The 14,552-nt window shown below is 44.6% G+C and overlaps 1 protein-coding gene across 1 annotated transcript in view; it reads right to left on the reverse strand.

The window, feature by feature from the left end:
• Positions 1-399: 399 nt before the first annotated feature.
• Positions 400-14,552, reverse strand: part of LOC123728223 (uncharacterized) — a 29,935-nt gene continuing 15,782 nt past the window's right edge. Inside the window, exons 3-6 of the mRNA XM_045699719.1 lie at positions 2,631-2,699; positions 1,347-2,524; positions 801-1,203; positions 400-486 (exon numbers count right to left, since the gene is read on the reverse strand). Coding sequence (XP_045555675.1) covers positions 400-486; positions 801-1,203; positions 1,347-2,524; positions 2,631-2,699 — 1,737 coding nt within the window. The remainder of the gene's footprint in view (positions 487-800; positions 1,204-1,346; positions 2,525-2,630; positions 2,700-14,552) is intronic.

Consider the following 14,552-nt stretch of genomic DNA (forward strand, 5'->3'; position numbering starts at 1 on the left):
TGTGCTGAGTGCTGTCCTCAGATAATTGCATGGTTTGCTTTCACCGTAAAGCCTTTTTGAAATCTGACACGGCGGCTGGATTAACAAGAAGTTAAGCTTTATTTTGATGTATAACACATATATTTTCAAGAATGTTAAATATTTGAATTGAGTATTTTTCAATTTCGCGCTCTGCAATTTCACTGGATGTTGGCCAGATGGGACGCTACCGTCCCACACCCCCTAGAGAGGTTAATCTTTTGTTTTTATTGGCCAGTCTGAGATATGGCTTTTTCTTTGCAACTCTGCCTAGAAGGCCAGCAGAGGGGCTAATGACCTTGGAGATCGGGAAAGGGCCGATGATCCAAAGGGACAGTTTACGAGACTTCACCCGGAGGGGCAGATCCTGGGTGGACAGCCTTACCTTCTGCCCGAGACGATACTGGGAAGCCGGGGTCCGATGGCGATCTGCTTGTCATCGATACTTGGAGGTGGTCTTGAGGAGGGCTGATGACCCAATGAGGGTGAAGAATGCCTTCCAGAACTGGGACGAGAACCGAGGACCCCGGTCGGAGACCATGTCCATGGGCAGTCCATGGATCCGGAAGACGTGCTACACATTGAGGTGGGCCGTCTCCTTGGCAGAGGGTAGTTTGGGGAGAGGAATGAAGTGGGTGGCTTTGGAGAACAAATCCACCACGGTCAAGATGGCAGTGTTGCCATCAGATGGGGGAAGACCCGTGACAAAGTCCAGGGAGATGTGGGACCAGGTATGGTGGGGGACAGGCAGAGGTTGTAGAAGACTTGTTCTGTGCACAAACTGAGCAAGCGGCGTCGAATGCGGACACATCCGGGACCATGGTAGGCCACCAAAAGCGCTGTCGCACAAAGGCCAGGGTCTGATGGGTGCCCTGGTGGCAGACCAGCCTCGAGGAGTGGGCCCACTCCAAGACCTCGGAGCAGACGGTGTCAGGAACGAACATGCGGTTATCAGTGCCCCGCCCGGGGTTTGGCTGGGAACGCTGTGCCTCACGGACCTGCTTCCCTATCCCCCAGCTGAGTGCTGTCACAAGGCATGAGGTGCGAAGGATGGTCTTGGGTTCAGGGGTAGTAGTTGTGGGGCTATAGCGGTGGGACAGGGCATCTGGCTTGACATTCTTGGATCCCAGCCGGTACGAGAGGGAGAAGTCGAACCGTGTGAACAGCAGGGCCCATCTGGCTTGCCTTGAGTTGAGGCGCTTGGCGGTGCGGAGATTCTCCAGGTTCTTGTGGTCAGTCCACACGATGAACGAATGTTCCGCCCCTTCCAGCCAGTGCCTCCATTCCTCCAACGCTTTCTTCACTGCGAGAAGCTCCCGATTCCCCACATCGTAGTTCCTTTCCATGGCGTGGAGGCAATGGGAGAAGAAGTCACAGGGATGTAAATTGAGGTCAAGGGCGGAATGCTGGGACAGGACAGCCCCCACTCCGACGTCCGAAGCATCGGCCTACACCACGAACTGACGAGATGGGTCCGGATGAACCAGGATGGGAGCTGTGGTGAAGCAATGTTTGAGATCCCGGAAATCCCAGTCAGCAACTGGGGACCATGTGAATGGAACCTTGGGTGAGGTGAGTGCTGACAGGGGGGAAGCCAGGGTACAGTAACCCCGGATAAGCGGCGATAGAAATGGACGAACCCCAGGAAACGTTGCAGCTGCACCCTAGACGTAGGCTGAGGCCAATCCATCACAGCTCTCACTTTCCCGGGATCCATCTGGACACTCCCATTAGAGATGATGTAACCCAGAAAGACGATGGTGGAGCGATAGAACTCACACTTCTTCACCTTCACAAACAGCTGTTTCTCCAGAAGGCATTGAAGGACCTGCCGGATGTGGAGCACGTGTTCTTGAGCGGAGCGGGAGAAGACAAGGATGTCATCAATGCAGATGAAGACGAACCGGTTCAACATGTCACGGAGAACATCATTCACCAGAGCTTGGAACATAGCAGGGGTGTTGGTGAGGCCAAAGGGCATGACCAGATACTCGTAGTGGCCACTGGCTGTGTTGAAGGCGGTCTTCCACTCGTCCCGTATCCGCACCAGGTGGTAGGCGTTCCGTAGATCCAGCTTGGAAAACACAGTGGCCCCCTGGAGTGGCTCGAAGGCCGAGGAGATGAGTTGTTGCGGGTAACGGTTCTTATCCGTAATGTCGTTGAGTCTCCGGTAGTCAATGCACGTGGGCAGGGTCTTGTCCTTTTTCTCCATGAAGAAGAAGCCTGCGGGAGATGAAGAGGAATGGATAAATCCAGTAGCTAGGTGGTCCACAATGTAGGTTTCCATAGCCTTGGTCTCCAGTCCCGATAGAGAGTACAGACGTCCCCGGGGTGGCGTGGTGCTAGGGAGAAGGTAAATCCCGCAGTCATAGGGTCGGTGCAGTGGAAGCGACATGGCCCGGGTCTTGCTGAACACCTCCCGGAGGTTCTGGTGCTCCGCAGGAATGGCGGAGAGGTCCGGGGCACCTTCCCGAGACCCCAGGAATGCATCCTGGATCAGGTTGTGCTGACTTCATTCAATGGGTGTGGCAGAACGGGCTCCAGCCCATGATGGCACCAGTAAACCAGTTAATGAGGGGATTGTGTCGTTGGAGCCAGGAGAATCCCAATACCACGGGAATCAGAGGGGACTCAATGGGCAGGAACTGGATAGCCTCGCTGTTGTTCCCTGACACCCGTAGCTGGATGGGAATGGTGTAGTGGGTGAGTGGGGATGTTCAGCTTGGACCCCAGGGTGGCGTCCAAAAAATTATTGTCAGCCCCAGATTCAATGAAAACCCAGAGAGATTTGGACTGGTCTCTCCACAGCATAATGACATGAAAAGGGGTGCGAGCAGGGGAAGCAGGAACGTTCTCCATATGGCCCACCAGAGTCCTTGATCCTACCGGTAAATATTCCATAAAATATCAGCCGTTTCCAGCTACAATAGTCATTTACAACATGTCTACACTGTATTTCTGATCAATTTGATGTTATTTTAATGGACAAAAAATGAGCTTTTCTTTCAAAAACAAGGACATTTCTAAGTCACCCCAGACTTTTGAACTGTAGTGTATATCCGCCTCACTCTCAGAGAAAAAAGTAGCACTGCAAGGTTTTACACAGACAAATGTGACAAATAATACATTTTATATTAAAGAACTATTCAAAGGAATCATCTGTGACATCAATATACAGTACCAGTCAAAGGTTTAGACACACCTTCTCATTCAAGGGTTTTTCTTAATTTTTACTATTTTCAACATCGTAGAACAATAGTGAAGACATGAATACTATGAAATAACACATATGGAATCATGTAGTAACCAAAAAAGCGTTAAACAAATCAAAATATATTTTATAGCCACCCTTTGCTTTGATGAAAGCAAATTCCCTCTGGCACACATAACCAGAGGGAATTTGCGATATGTTAACTGGATTACAGATGTTCAAGTTCTTGCTAGCTAACCAAATGACACCTGCATCTCTAGCTGTGCATAGCCACCGAAAAACTATATGAGGGGAAAAAGTCATTCACTCACCAACTCCTCCAATGACATGACATGACTCCTCCTAGCAGCTAGCTAACTAACGTTAGGCTACGTGTTTTTAGCTTGCTAAATAAATAGATATGCTAGCCTATTAGCTACATTATGACTGACTTGTGATCATTGCCCTTGCAAATGTTATTGTATTTACATTCCTAGCCTTAGTTACATTCATCTGTTTATGTCCAAAATATTGAGTCACGGAAACTGAAACAGTGCATCCCGAATGGAGTCAGCAAACAACATACGCTGCCGGCTGTGATTTACAACGTGATAGCAATATTTTTGGGACTACTGAGAAATGTATTGGTGAATTATATTAATCATGCATTGAACTGCCTCCATCTATTCTGCCATCAATTCCTTAGTGTACATCATGGAATGAGTCAATTGGAACCTATTTTTAAAACCTCTTCTAAAGTTGGTTTTGTTGCATAAACTGAGAATTTGATATTTTTTACTGATATTATGATTGTCTGTTCGTTTCATATCTGCAAAGTAGTTAAAATGCTGTAATTTCCACATTAAGAACACCTTCCTACGCTTTGAGGCCCTCAGAACTGCCGCAATTCGTCTGGGCATGGACTCTTCCCACAGTTATGTCAAGTTGGCTGGATGTTCTTTGAGTGATGGACCATTTTTGATACACATGGGAAACTGTTGAGCGTGAAAAACCCAGCAGCATTGCAGTTCTTGACACCAACTGGTGAGCCTGGCACCTACTACCATAGCCCATTCAAAGGCATTTCAATCTTTTTTCTTGTCCATTCACCCTCTGAATGGCACACATACTGTACATAATCCATGTCTCAATAGTCTCAAGGCTTAAAAATCCTTCTTTAACCTTCATCTACACTGATTGAAGTGGATTTAACAAGTGACATCAATAAGGGATCATAGCATTCACTTGGATTCACCTGGTCAGTCATGGAAAGAGCAAGTGTTCTTAATGTTTTGTACACTCAGTGTATAGTGTTGTGACAAACCCCATTTTAATACACATCTAAAATCTATTAATTTCAAATCTGAGAACTTGAATATTTTACAGATATGTAAAAAATTGCAAAAATGCACTGAAGGGGGAAAAAGGTTGTTGATATGTGGCTTGATTGAACCATATTATTGGGTAAATGTGCGGTGATTGGTTGAAATTGTGAGTCCTCTTTTTGTACTGCGGCGATGGATCATTATAATATAATGTTGCGATGATTTGACTGTGTTATGCAGAAATAGTGCAGTGATTGGTGAAATTTGCAAGCCCTCGCATAATATGCGGGGAATTGTCTATTTCGCAAAAGACAATTTGCAATCACAGAATTGCGGAATCCTGGAGACTGAACATTGTACCATCAGAAGTGTTGGATTTCCATATTACATACATAATGTTATCAAATGTCAACTTCTCTGCAATTCTATCACTAGACAGTTCCCATGCTGTAAGTATTAACTACTGGTCTATCTCAGTTTGACTTGACTTACAGGGTTCGTTGTGCAGTCTGTTCTCACTCAGCTCAGGAGCAGGAGGCAGGAGACTGGGTCTGAGTAAGTGTTGGGCACTGGTGTACCTGTTTGCTGCCACCCGCTGAGTTCACAGCATGACAGCTCAGCCAGAGAACTCATCACTCAGCACCAGATCGGCTCCATATTTCTAACCCATGAGGAGGGACTGGCAGAAAGGCACAGTCTAAAGTTAGTTAAGCAAACAGGGCTTTCTCGATCTCAATCATCAACAACATTAACTGATTTCAAGGGTGATTTCAAGGCCTTTAGACCAATAAGGTCATTCAAAAACGGTATGTTTCTGTTTGACTTGTAGGGGTCTGTGCTGTTTTGTGGGTAAGAGTAGACTAACCCAGAGGCCAGTCATTTTACCATTCCCCGCCCAATCCACCCACCTGCCACAACCCCCACTCTTCACCCTATGTGTCTTGTTGTCTGAAGGACAAGGTTGATGTGGGAAAAAAGCTGCAGGCAGACAGGGCCGAGGCAGTGGAGGTACCCCCACATTTCAGCTCTGCCAGCTATTACGCCCATTGTAGAAAGACCCACTCTCATCTTCCAGCAGCCAGGCAGACCTTCTTAAAAAACATCTCCAAGGACAGCACACAGACAAACAGACACACAGACACACACTTCAACAAGGTCAATATACAGCTCATCTCCGAGCAGCCCACTATTCAGGGTGAGTTGAGGTTCAGAGCTTTTTTCTGCTGACATAATGTATCTATTTCTGCTTTGAGTTCCTCTTGTTTTGTCTGTTTCTGAACATCCTAATCTGGACGGGAGGCTTCTGCCAGAGGGGAGGCACTGGTGCGTACATACAGACTGTACATGCTCTTGAGAGACATTCTGTAAGACAGCATCTATTCACAACCATGATAAAGCATAGCCAGCCAGAAAGAGGTGGCACTACCTTGGCTCGATTATTTCACAGGTGGTCGCAGTTGTATAAAAGCGTTTATGTACAAGTGTGTGTGTTTACACTGTGTGTGTCTGTGAGCTTGCGTGCGTGTATGTGTGTGAGGACATCTCCTGGCGCTGTTGGTGATAACGTGGGGGAGGCAATGCTGAGGCATGGAGGGAGAGGAGAGAAGAGGAGAGGAGGAGGGGGAGAGGAGAGGAGGGACAGGAGAGTAGGGAGAACCTCTGTCTGCCCTGGGGCTCTCTGGCACCTCCTAATTAAAAGCAGCCAGGCTGCAGGGCAAGGGAGACAGATGGCTGTCACACCAAGGCACACACACAACTACGGAACATACACACAGAGACAGGTACATACATACAGAAAGAAAGACATAGACAGACGGACAAAAAAATATGAATACACAGCTGCGCGGATTTACACACACACATACACACAGACATTCATGCATGTACAAGGATGAACACACACACGCACATAGCCCCCCCCCCCCGCACACACACACATACTCTAAAACAAGCATTCACACATACAGTATGCCTTCAGTTTCTTTTGGTCTATCAGTTACTGTACATGTTGGGCCATCTTGTGTGAGTCTACTGGATCGTCTTGTACATTACTGTATCTATCTTCAGACTGTGACCATGTCCTCTCTGAGCATGGGAATGTACAGTAATGTGCTTTCATGAACCACACAAGCTGCTGTGCGTCTGGGGTGGGTGGGTGGATCAATGCAGCCTTCCGAAGTACAGCACGCTACAGAGCAATGCTAACCCACACACTCATGTCTTCTTTAAACTGCCATCCCCTACCCGCATCACACAGGTGGGTGGACCCACTTCTTCAACCCAGATCTTTGAAAGACATTATGAAATTAATGTGGTCTAATTTTCTGTTTCTGTTCTGTCCCTGGACAAAAAGATAAAATAAATAAATGTCTCTAATCTTAACATTCTACATCTGTTGTTGTCTTGTTAATTCACTTTGAGTTAATTTTACTTGATCGTCTTAGAGTCGTGCCTGTGAAGGTATTTGTGTAATTTAGTGGAGGGAGGAAAGCTAGGAGAGGTGGAAAGTGAGCTCTGCTCAAGGGGTTGCCAGTGGTTACCAGGACTATTTTTGATAAGCTCGGTTGGCCTCACAGGAAACACCTACATAACTAACTCTTCTCAAGGACTTACAGTATCACTATCACGTCAGATACAGAATGCTTTGTGTTTCAAGACAACAAAGGAGACATTCAAGAAGATCTTTATATGTCATGTCATAAATATTTGGAGTTTGAAATTTTATTGCAGTTAATATTATTATAAGTAGTTTACTCTAAATGTCAATACCGATTTAAAGCCAATATGATTATTTTACCATACTATAAAGACAGTCTTGGTTCACAGTTGTCTATTACCAAGTACAATCTTAGATGCCTTTATCATTGGGGAAAAGACAGGGTTAGTTGAGGACAATCTCAAGTGATTGATTAAGAGAGAGAGAGAGAGAGAGAGAGAGAGAGAGAGGGGGAAAGGAAATAGAAAGAAAGAAGGAGAGAGGGAAAGGAAAGAGAAAGAAAGAAGGAGAGAGAGAGGGAAATTAAAGAGAAAGAAAGAAGGAGAGAGAGGGGGAAGGGAAAGATAAAGAAAGAAGAGAGACCTCTGGGTGTGTGAGTGCATGCCTGAAGGTTTAAGAAAGGCGTGTGTTCGTGAGTAACACAAAGTACACAAATCCCCCAAACTTGCTTTTTTGGCACGGATCAGGCCTCCCACCCACGATACCCTCTTAAAAGCCTCCTCCCACCCTCTATTCAGCTGCTCTGCGATGGCTGTTTACACACACACACACACACACACACACACACACACACACACACACACACACACACACACACACACACACACACACACACACACACACACACACACACACAACCTGTGTCCACGCCATGGTGGAGGAGGAGGATAGTACTCACACATACGCTCATGATCACACACTCACACAGTGCAGAGGCCTACGGGAGGTCTACAGGAGCCTACGTGAGCCCATCTCTCTTCCCATACTGCATTACTCTTATTCTGCCATGCAACTAGTATGTGCCATTTACAGTACAGGACTTAACTGTTTCAGCCACTTGTCCTTTAGACAAGTAGGACAGATTGTTTACTTGTCCGAAAGCTAAAGTCACTTGTCCAAAAATAAAAAAGGGTTAAAAATGTGACTGAAAATTGTGTTGTAAGATGCAAGGACAACTTCACAAAAGAACCTTCATTATTATCACTGGTATTGACTTTGGAAGGCTGCTGGTCTCTGATCCCATGTATTGTATCTCCTGCCATTCTGGCCTTGAGCAAGACACTTAACCCCCCATAATGTAAAATACTGCACTGATAGGCTACTGTATAAAACCAGTGTGGTCTGTCAAACCTTAATCTGGAGAGCTACTGGGTGTGCAGGCTTGTTATACAACCCTGCTCAAACAAATCAGAGTCAGCTTATCAAGGTCCTGTTGTGCAGCTGGAGCAAAAGCCTGCACACCCAGTAGCTCTCCTGGAATCTCCTGGATGAGGGTTGGTTGCTCTGCAACATTGTAATTACAACCAAATACTTTTTATTGTCTTTATGAAATAATTCCCTCATTCAATGAGCCAGGGAACAAATGGCTAAGGTGGACGAGGTAGCTAACTAAAATGTTTATCTATTTGTAAGGTTATGACAGCATAAGTGTTACTTGTAAATTAGGCTACTTTAAGAATATTTTTTTTACTTTGTAACTATTGAATAGATGAGTATCCTAGCCAATTTGAGTGCTTGAGAGACGATTTTACAACTGGAGTATGCAGAATTGGTTTGATCAACTGCGCACCCGTATCAACTGAGTTTTGGCCATTTGCGGTTATACATGAGTACATTACTTTTCCAGGATTTTCATTGCTGACCAAACATTTTATATAACTGGGCAAACAACGCCCTAGCAATTATTATCAACAAATGTGCAAATGCGGCTCGCTTTGATCCAATAACACATCTTGCGACTGCATGATTGAAAGATCGCTTGTGCCTGTCAATGCAGGCCTACAATAATTATACTCCGATGTGCTGTGCAGAGATTGGGAGGACAGTGAGAAAAACATTGCATCCGGAGGACACTTTGATCCAATTCTGATCCAATTCTGATCGGAGTAGCCTAAATGTGTGATATTGTGATATTTTTTTACTTGCCCCGGGCAAGAGGACAAGGATTAATGTCGAGTCCTGCAGTAACACTAACCGACTGAACATGAAGAGACTTCACATGATAGTAAAAATATTGTGATTTTGAGTCACAGCACCAGGGGAGAATGAGAGAAAGAGGCAGTGCTGTTACCATGTGTGATGTTGGCACCACACTCACTCTAGAGTCTAGATACTGAATGCCTGGGCATTGTGTTGTACTGCCTGTTGCATTCCCACACACCACACTAGAGCTGCGCAAATAGAGGGAGGGAGGCTATTCCCAAAATGTTTGTGAACAAGCCAGTGTAAAAGTATCCAGTATGCCGTAACAAAAGACTGCACGCAAGCACCCACCCACCCACTCACTGCTTTTGGGAGAGTGTGATAGTCCATTTTTGATTCACACCTTATATAACCATGTATAGATATCTCTGGCCTTGACAATTGTGAGCAGGTTGGATTCTAGCTGTTTCTGGGCAATGAGAGATTTATTTTATATAAAATCTGTTCATTTTATGTCATGGACATATAACTCCAACTGTATAGAATTTTTTTCTGAAATAACATTTTGAATAAATAATTCCAAATTGGTATCCTGTCATTGTCTTAATGCAGTGTGTTACACATTTTTATAACCATTCAAGTATTACATTGCTGATGCTCTTGAGGAAGTGTAACGACAATAAGAAAATGTCATGCCAGGTTATCATGTTACCAAAAAGACATTGATGTGCATTCTGTAAATAAATAACACACACAGTGCCAGATTTAGTGCATTGCAATCTATTCAAAAAGTCCTCATCATTTGAATGGCTTCCTATATACAGTGAGACTTTTTTTTAGCAAAGTTGTCCAAGTCTCTCCTAGCCTCTCCTTTACTAGAAAGTCACACTTTGGAAACATTTGAAAGCATGTTGAATTGATTGAAATGCACTCACTCTGTCAGTGTGTAGGAAAGGAGTAGTGACTTGATACTGAGGCAAAGCACATAGTAGATGAGTCTGTATGCACTGCAGACCCTATAATGTACAGTATGTAACTAACCCTGAGGGTATACCATGCATGATATATGAATACTGAATAGCCCTACAATCTCTCCACTAGAAATCTTTACTAATGAGTCTGTGAGAACTCATTAAAAAAAACATGAGACTGAAATGAGAAAAAAAACAGAAAGAGAGTTACTGACCTTTTAACACAGACAGGTGTTTTGTATTTCAGTTTCTTCTTCTCACTCTACTCTCGGTCCCTGTCTGTCAGTAACCAGAGTCCTGTCCTCTGTGGCGGGCATGCAAAAGTGAGAGATATATATATAGAGAGAGGGTGAGTAAGAGAAGACAGAAGAGCTCAAATTTGCACTGAAGGTGTGTCACCTTCGGCAGGGAGAGGAAAATTAACCTTACCACCAAACTGTTACATAAAAAGACAAAACAAAAGTGCACACCCACCCACCAACCAACACCCCTCCCTCCCTCTAAACCAAAAGTATTTGGCAGCGTTCCCCACATGTCCACCTGTGCTGTGCTGAGGGGAGTGATACACTCACAGGCAAAGCTTGGTAACTAACCTGCTCCTTGGCTAGGGCTCACACATTACCTGCATGGGGCTGGGGCTTGGGCTGGGGCTGGGACTATAACTGGTTTTTGGTTTGGGATTTGGGCTATGGAACTGGGACTGTGACTTGGGCTTCTACAGTATCATCTTGGACTGGGTCTAGAACTGGGACTGAGCTTGGGTTAGGAGTTATTAAGGCTGTTGGAATTGATGCTGGGGCTGGGGCATTAACCTATTAACAGAGATGGCAAGGCCTCAAGACAATACCTTTGCCACCATTTACCTCAGTGTGTTGGGTCAGGGTGTGTGCTGTGGTGTGGTGGGCTAACTGAGTGTGTGTGTGTGTGTGTGTGTGTGTGTGTGTGTGTGTGTGTGTGTGTGTGTGTGTGTGTGTGTGTGTGTGTGTGTGTTTGGGTGTGGGTTGGTGTGTGTCGGTCGGTGCCTGGTAGCAGGTAAGAACACACACGTCATTGTGAAGGCTCTATAGAAACATAATGAGAACATAATAATGTGTGATCAGTGATGTCAATGCCAACTATACGACTATTTTACACCATTTGAAAGATAAGACTCTCCTTAATCTAACCACATTGTCCGATTTCAAAAAGGCTTTACAGCGAAAGCAAAACATTAGATTATGTTAGGAGAGTACATAGCCACAAATAATCACACAGCCATTTTCCAAGCAAGCATATATGTCACAGAAACCCAAAACACAGCTAAATGAAGCACTAACCTTTGATGATCTTCATCAGATGACACTCCTAGGACATTATGTTATACAATACATGCATGTTTTGTTCAATCAAGTTCATATTTATATCAAAACCCAGCTTTTTACATTGGTGTGTGATGTTCAGAAAATGTATCCCCACCGAAAACTTCAGGTGAATTTACTAAATTACTCATCATAAACGTTGACAAAATACATAACAATTATTTTAAGAATTATAGATACAGAACTCCTTTATGCAATCGCTATGTCAGATTTTAAAATAGCTTCGGCGAAGTATATTTTACAATATTCTGAGTACATAGCTCAGCCATCACGGCTAGCTATTTTGACACCCGCCAACTTCGGGGCACACTAAACTCAGAATTATTATTAGAAAAATTGTATTACCTTTGCTGATCTTCGTCAGAATGCACTCCCAGGACTGCTACTTCCACAAGAAATGTTGTTTTTGTTCCAAATAATCCCTAGTTATGTCCAAATACCTCCGTTTTGTTTGTGCGTTCAGGTCACTATCCAAAGGGTAACGCGCGAGTACATTTCGAGACCAAAAAATTCTAAGTGTTCCATTACCGTACTTAGAAGCATGTCAAACGCTGTTTAAAATAAATTTTTATGGTATTTTATCGTAAAATAGCAATAATATTCCAACCGGACAATAGTGTATTCATTCAAACAGGAAAAGAAAAAACAGGGTGGTCTCGTGAACACGCATATCCAATCTCTTAGTCACCAGGCAGACCACTGACAAACTGAGCTCCTATACTCTGCCCAGAGACAGGAGACACCTCAATCTGCTTTCTGAAGGCTTTAGAGAGCCAATGGAAGCCTTAGAAAGTGCTAAGTAACCCCAGAGATACTGTAGTTTCGAAAGGGACTAGAAAGAAGAACTACAAATTCTCAGACAGGCCACTTCCTGCTTGGAATTTTCTCAGGTTTTTGCCTGCCATATGAGTTCTGTGATACTCACAGACACCATTCAAACCGTTTTAGAAACTTCAGAGTGTTTTCTATGCAAATCTACTAATAATATGCAAATATTTGACTCTGGGCCCGAGTATTAGGCCGTTTACTCTGGGCACACTTTTCATCTGAAATCGAAAATACTGCCCCCTATACAGGTTAACTAGTATGGGCTAGGTGGGACGCTAGCCCATACTAGGGCTAGGTGGGACACTACTAATAATATGCATATTCTCGTTTCTGGGCAAGAGTAGTAACCAGTTTAAATCGGGTACATTTTTTATCTGGCCGTGAAAATACTGCCCCCTAGCCCAGACAGGTTAACTTTCTTCTAAAGTCTATAGTTAAGGAAAAAATGGCAGTTAAGAAGACATTTGTTCTTAAGAAGGTTTTGTGAATCTGGGCACAGGTGTGCTGTGCATTATAATCTGTTTATTTTCCAATTGTTGATTGTTGTAACTTCTACGAATACATTTCCAAAATTCAGTAATTTAAGTGTGAAACATCATTGAAAGTGTAATGAGTCCCTCTCATCACAGTCATTTAAAACAATGCAATTACCGGTGGTCCTACTCCACTACACTGATTAACATAAAACCCCTGAGCAAGGTCTCAAACTCCTGTCTAATTTCTGTTGGCTTTTCAATTACTGATCACAAACAAAGGACAATAACTGCACAGAGAATGGACTATTAAAATGCTCTCTTTCTCAGTTAGCCCAGTCTTTGAGGGGTAGGGAGTGCATATGGGTAGGGTGAGTGTAGGGTATAAGGTAAGGGAAGGTAGGTGGGTGGGTGAGGGGTAGGGTGATGGTAGGGTATAAAATAAGGGTGGGTGAGGGTAAGGATGCTGTCTTGTTGAGAGACACACCCAAGACAAACACCCTGCTCCCTGCTTCTCTCCCATATCTGCCAACTGTCCTGTCCCACCTTTCCCCTGGCCCCACCTGGCATCATCTGACTCCTGCACTCACCTGAGACTGACAGCATAGTGTATTTAAACAACCTGTCCTTACGGATGGCATTACCTGTGAAGCGCTGTGTCTATATTCTTATCATAGTCAGACAACCTGCCACCACTGGGGCAACTTTAATTCACATAAATGTGGTTAATAGTTACAGTATGATAAGTGTCATGTCAAGGAAGAGAGGATTACAGTATGGGTGTGTACATACAGTTCAGGTCAGGTTCACTATTCCATATGGGTGCTATAGGCTTAGTAATTCTGGAGATCACACAATGTACACTTGTAAAAAGCCAGACTGTTCGGGAAGTGTTTTTAGAATGTGGGCTAAGTAGGCTTTGTTTTATTCAGAAATGTATGGAGTTGTCTATCTGAAGTTGACAATATTTTTTTCTGAAAATGGCTCTCTCCTATGTTGGCTATGTCATTCCGAAGTTGGCTATGAGTTTCACAGAGTTGTCTCTATCCTGTGGCACTAGTTATAGAGTCAAGATGACAAAGCCCACATCCTCTTCCTTAACCAATACACATGTCAAGTGGAACACACCCAACTCCCTCTCCTTGAGAGTTCCGTGACTAGGTGCCCTAACGCTATCCAGGGTTTGTTGCTATTGGAGTAGGGGTGAAAGCAGTACAATTCACATCTATGCCAAGCAACAATATGTACTGGTATGTGCCATAGACATTGTCCCATGTACCATAGTCTCCATAGAACAGGCAAACAGGCCCTTATCCACCACCACGAGCAAAGTCTGGCTAGGAAACCAATGTCACACTTCTAAAAAATGAGAGGTGGAGAAAGAGTTTGTGAGAGAGAGAGAGAGAGAGAGAGAGAGAGAGAGAGAGAGAGCGAAGGGGGGGATTAGTGAGAGGGGGGGTAGAGAAAGGGAGGAGAGAGGGAGGGGTAGGATAGAGACGAAACAGTTCTCATTGAGGCAATGCCAAGGTTACACCCCTGGAGTGGTCGGACTGGTTCACACCAGCAGCTCTCTCTCTCTCTCCCTCCCTCCCTCTCCCAGCCAGGCCCAAAATCAATGGCATGACAAGACAGGGAGAGGAATGTGATCTCACCACCCACACTCTCTCCCCAAGTTATTACCTCACCCCCCTGCATCCACACCCTCACCCGCCTCACCCCCCACCCATCCATCCACCAGCCCTTGCTCTCT

Source organism: Salmo salar, chromosome ssa01 (genome assembly GCF_905237065.1).
Source record: "Salmo salar chromosome ssa01, Ssal_v3.1, whole genome shotgun sequence".
NCBI lineage: Eukaryota > Metazoa > Chordata > Actinopteri > Salmoniformes > Salmonidae > Salmo > Salmo salar.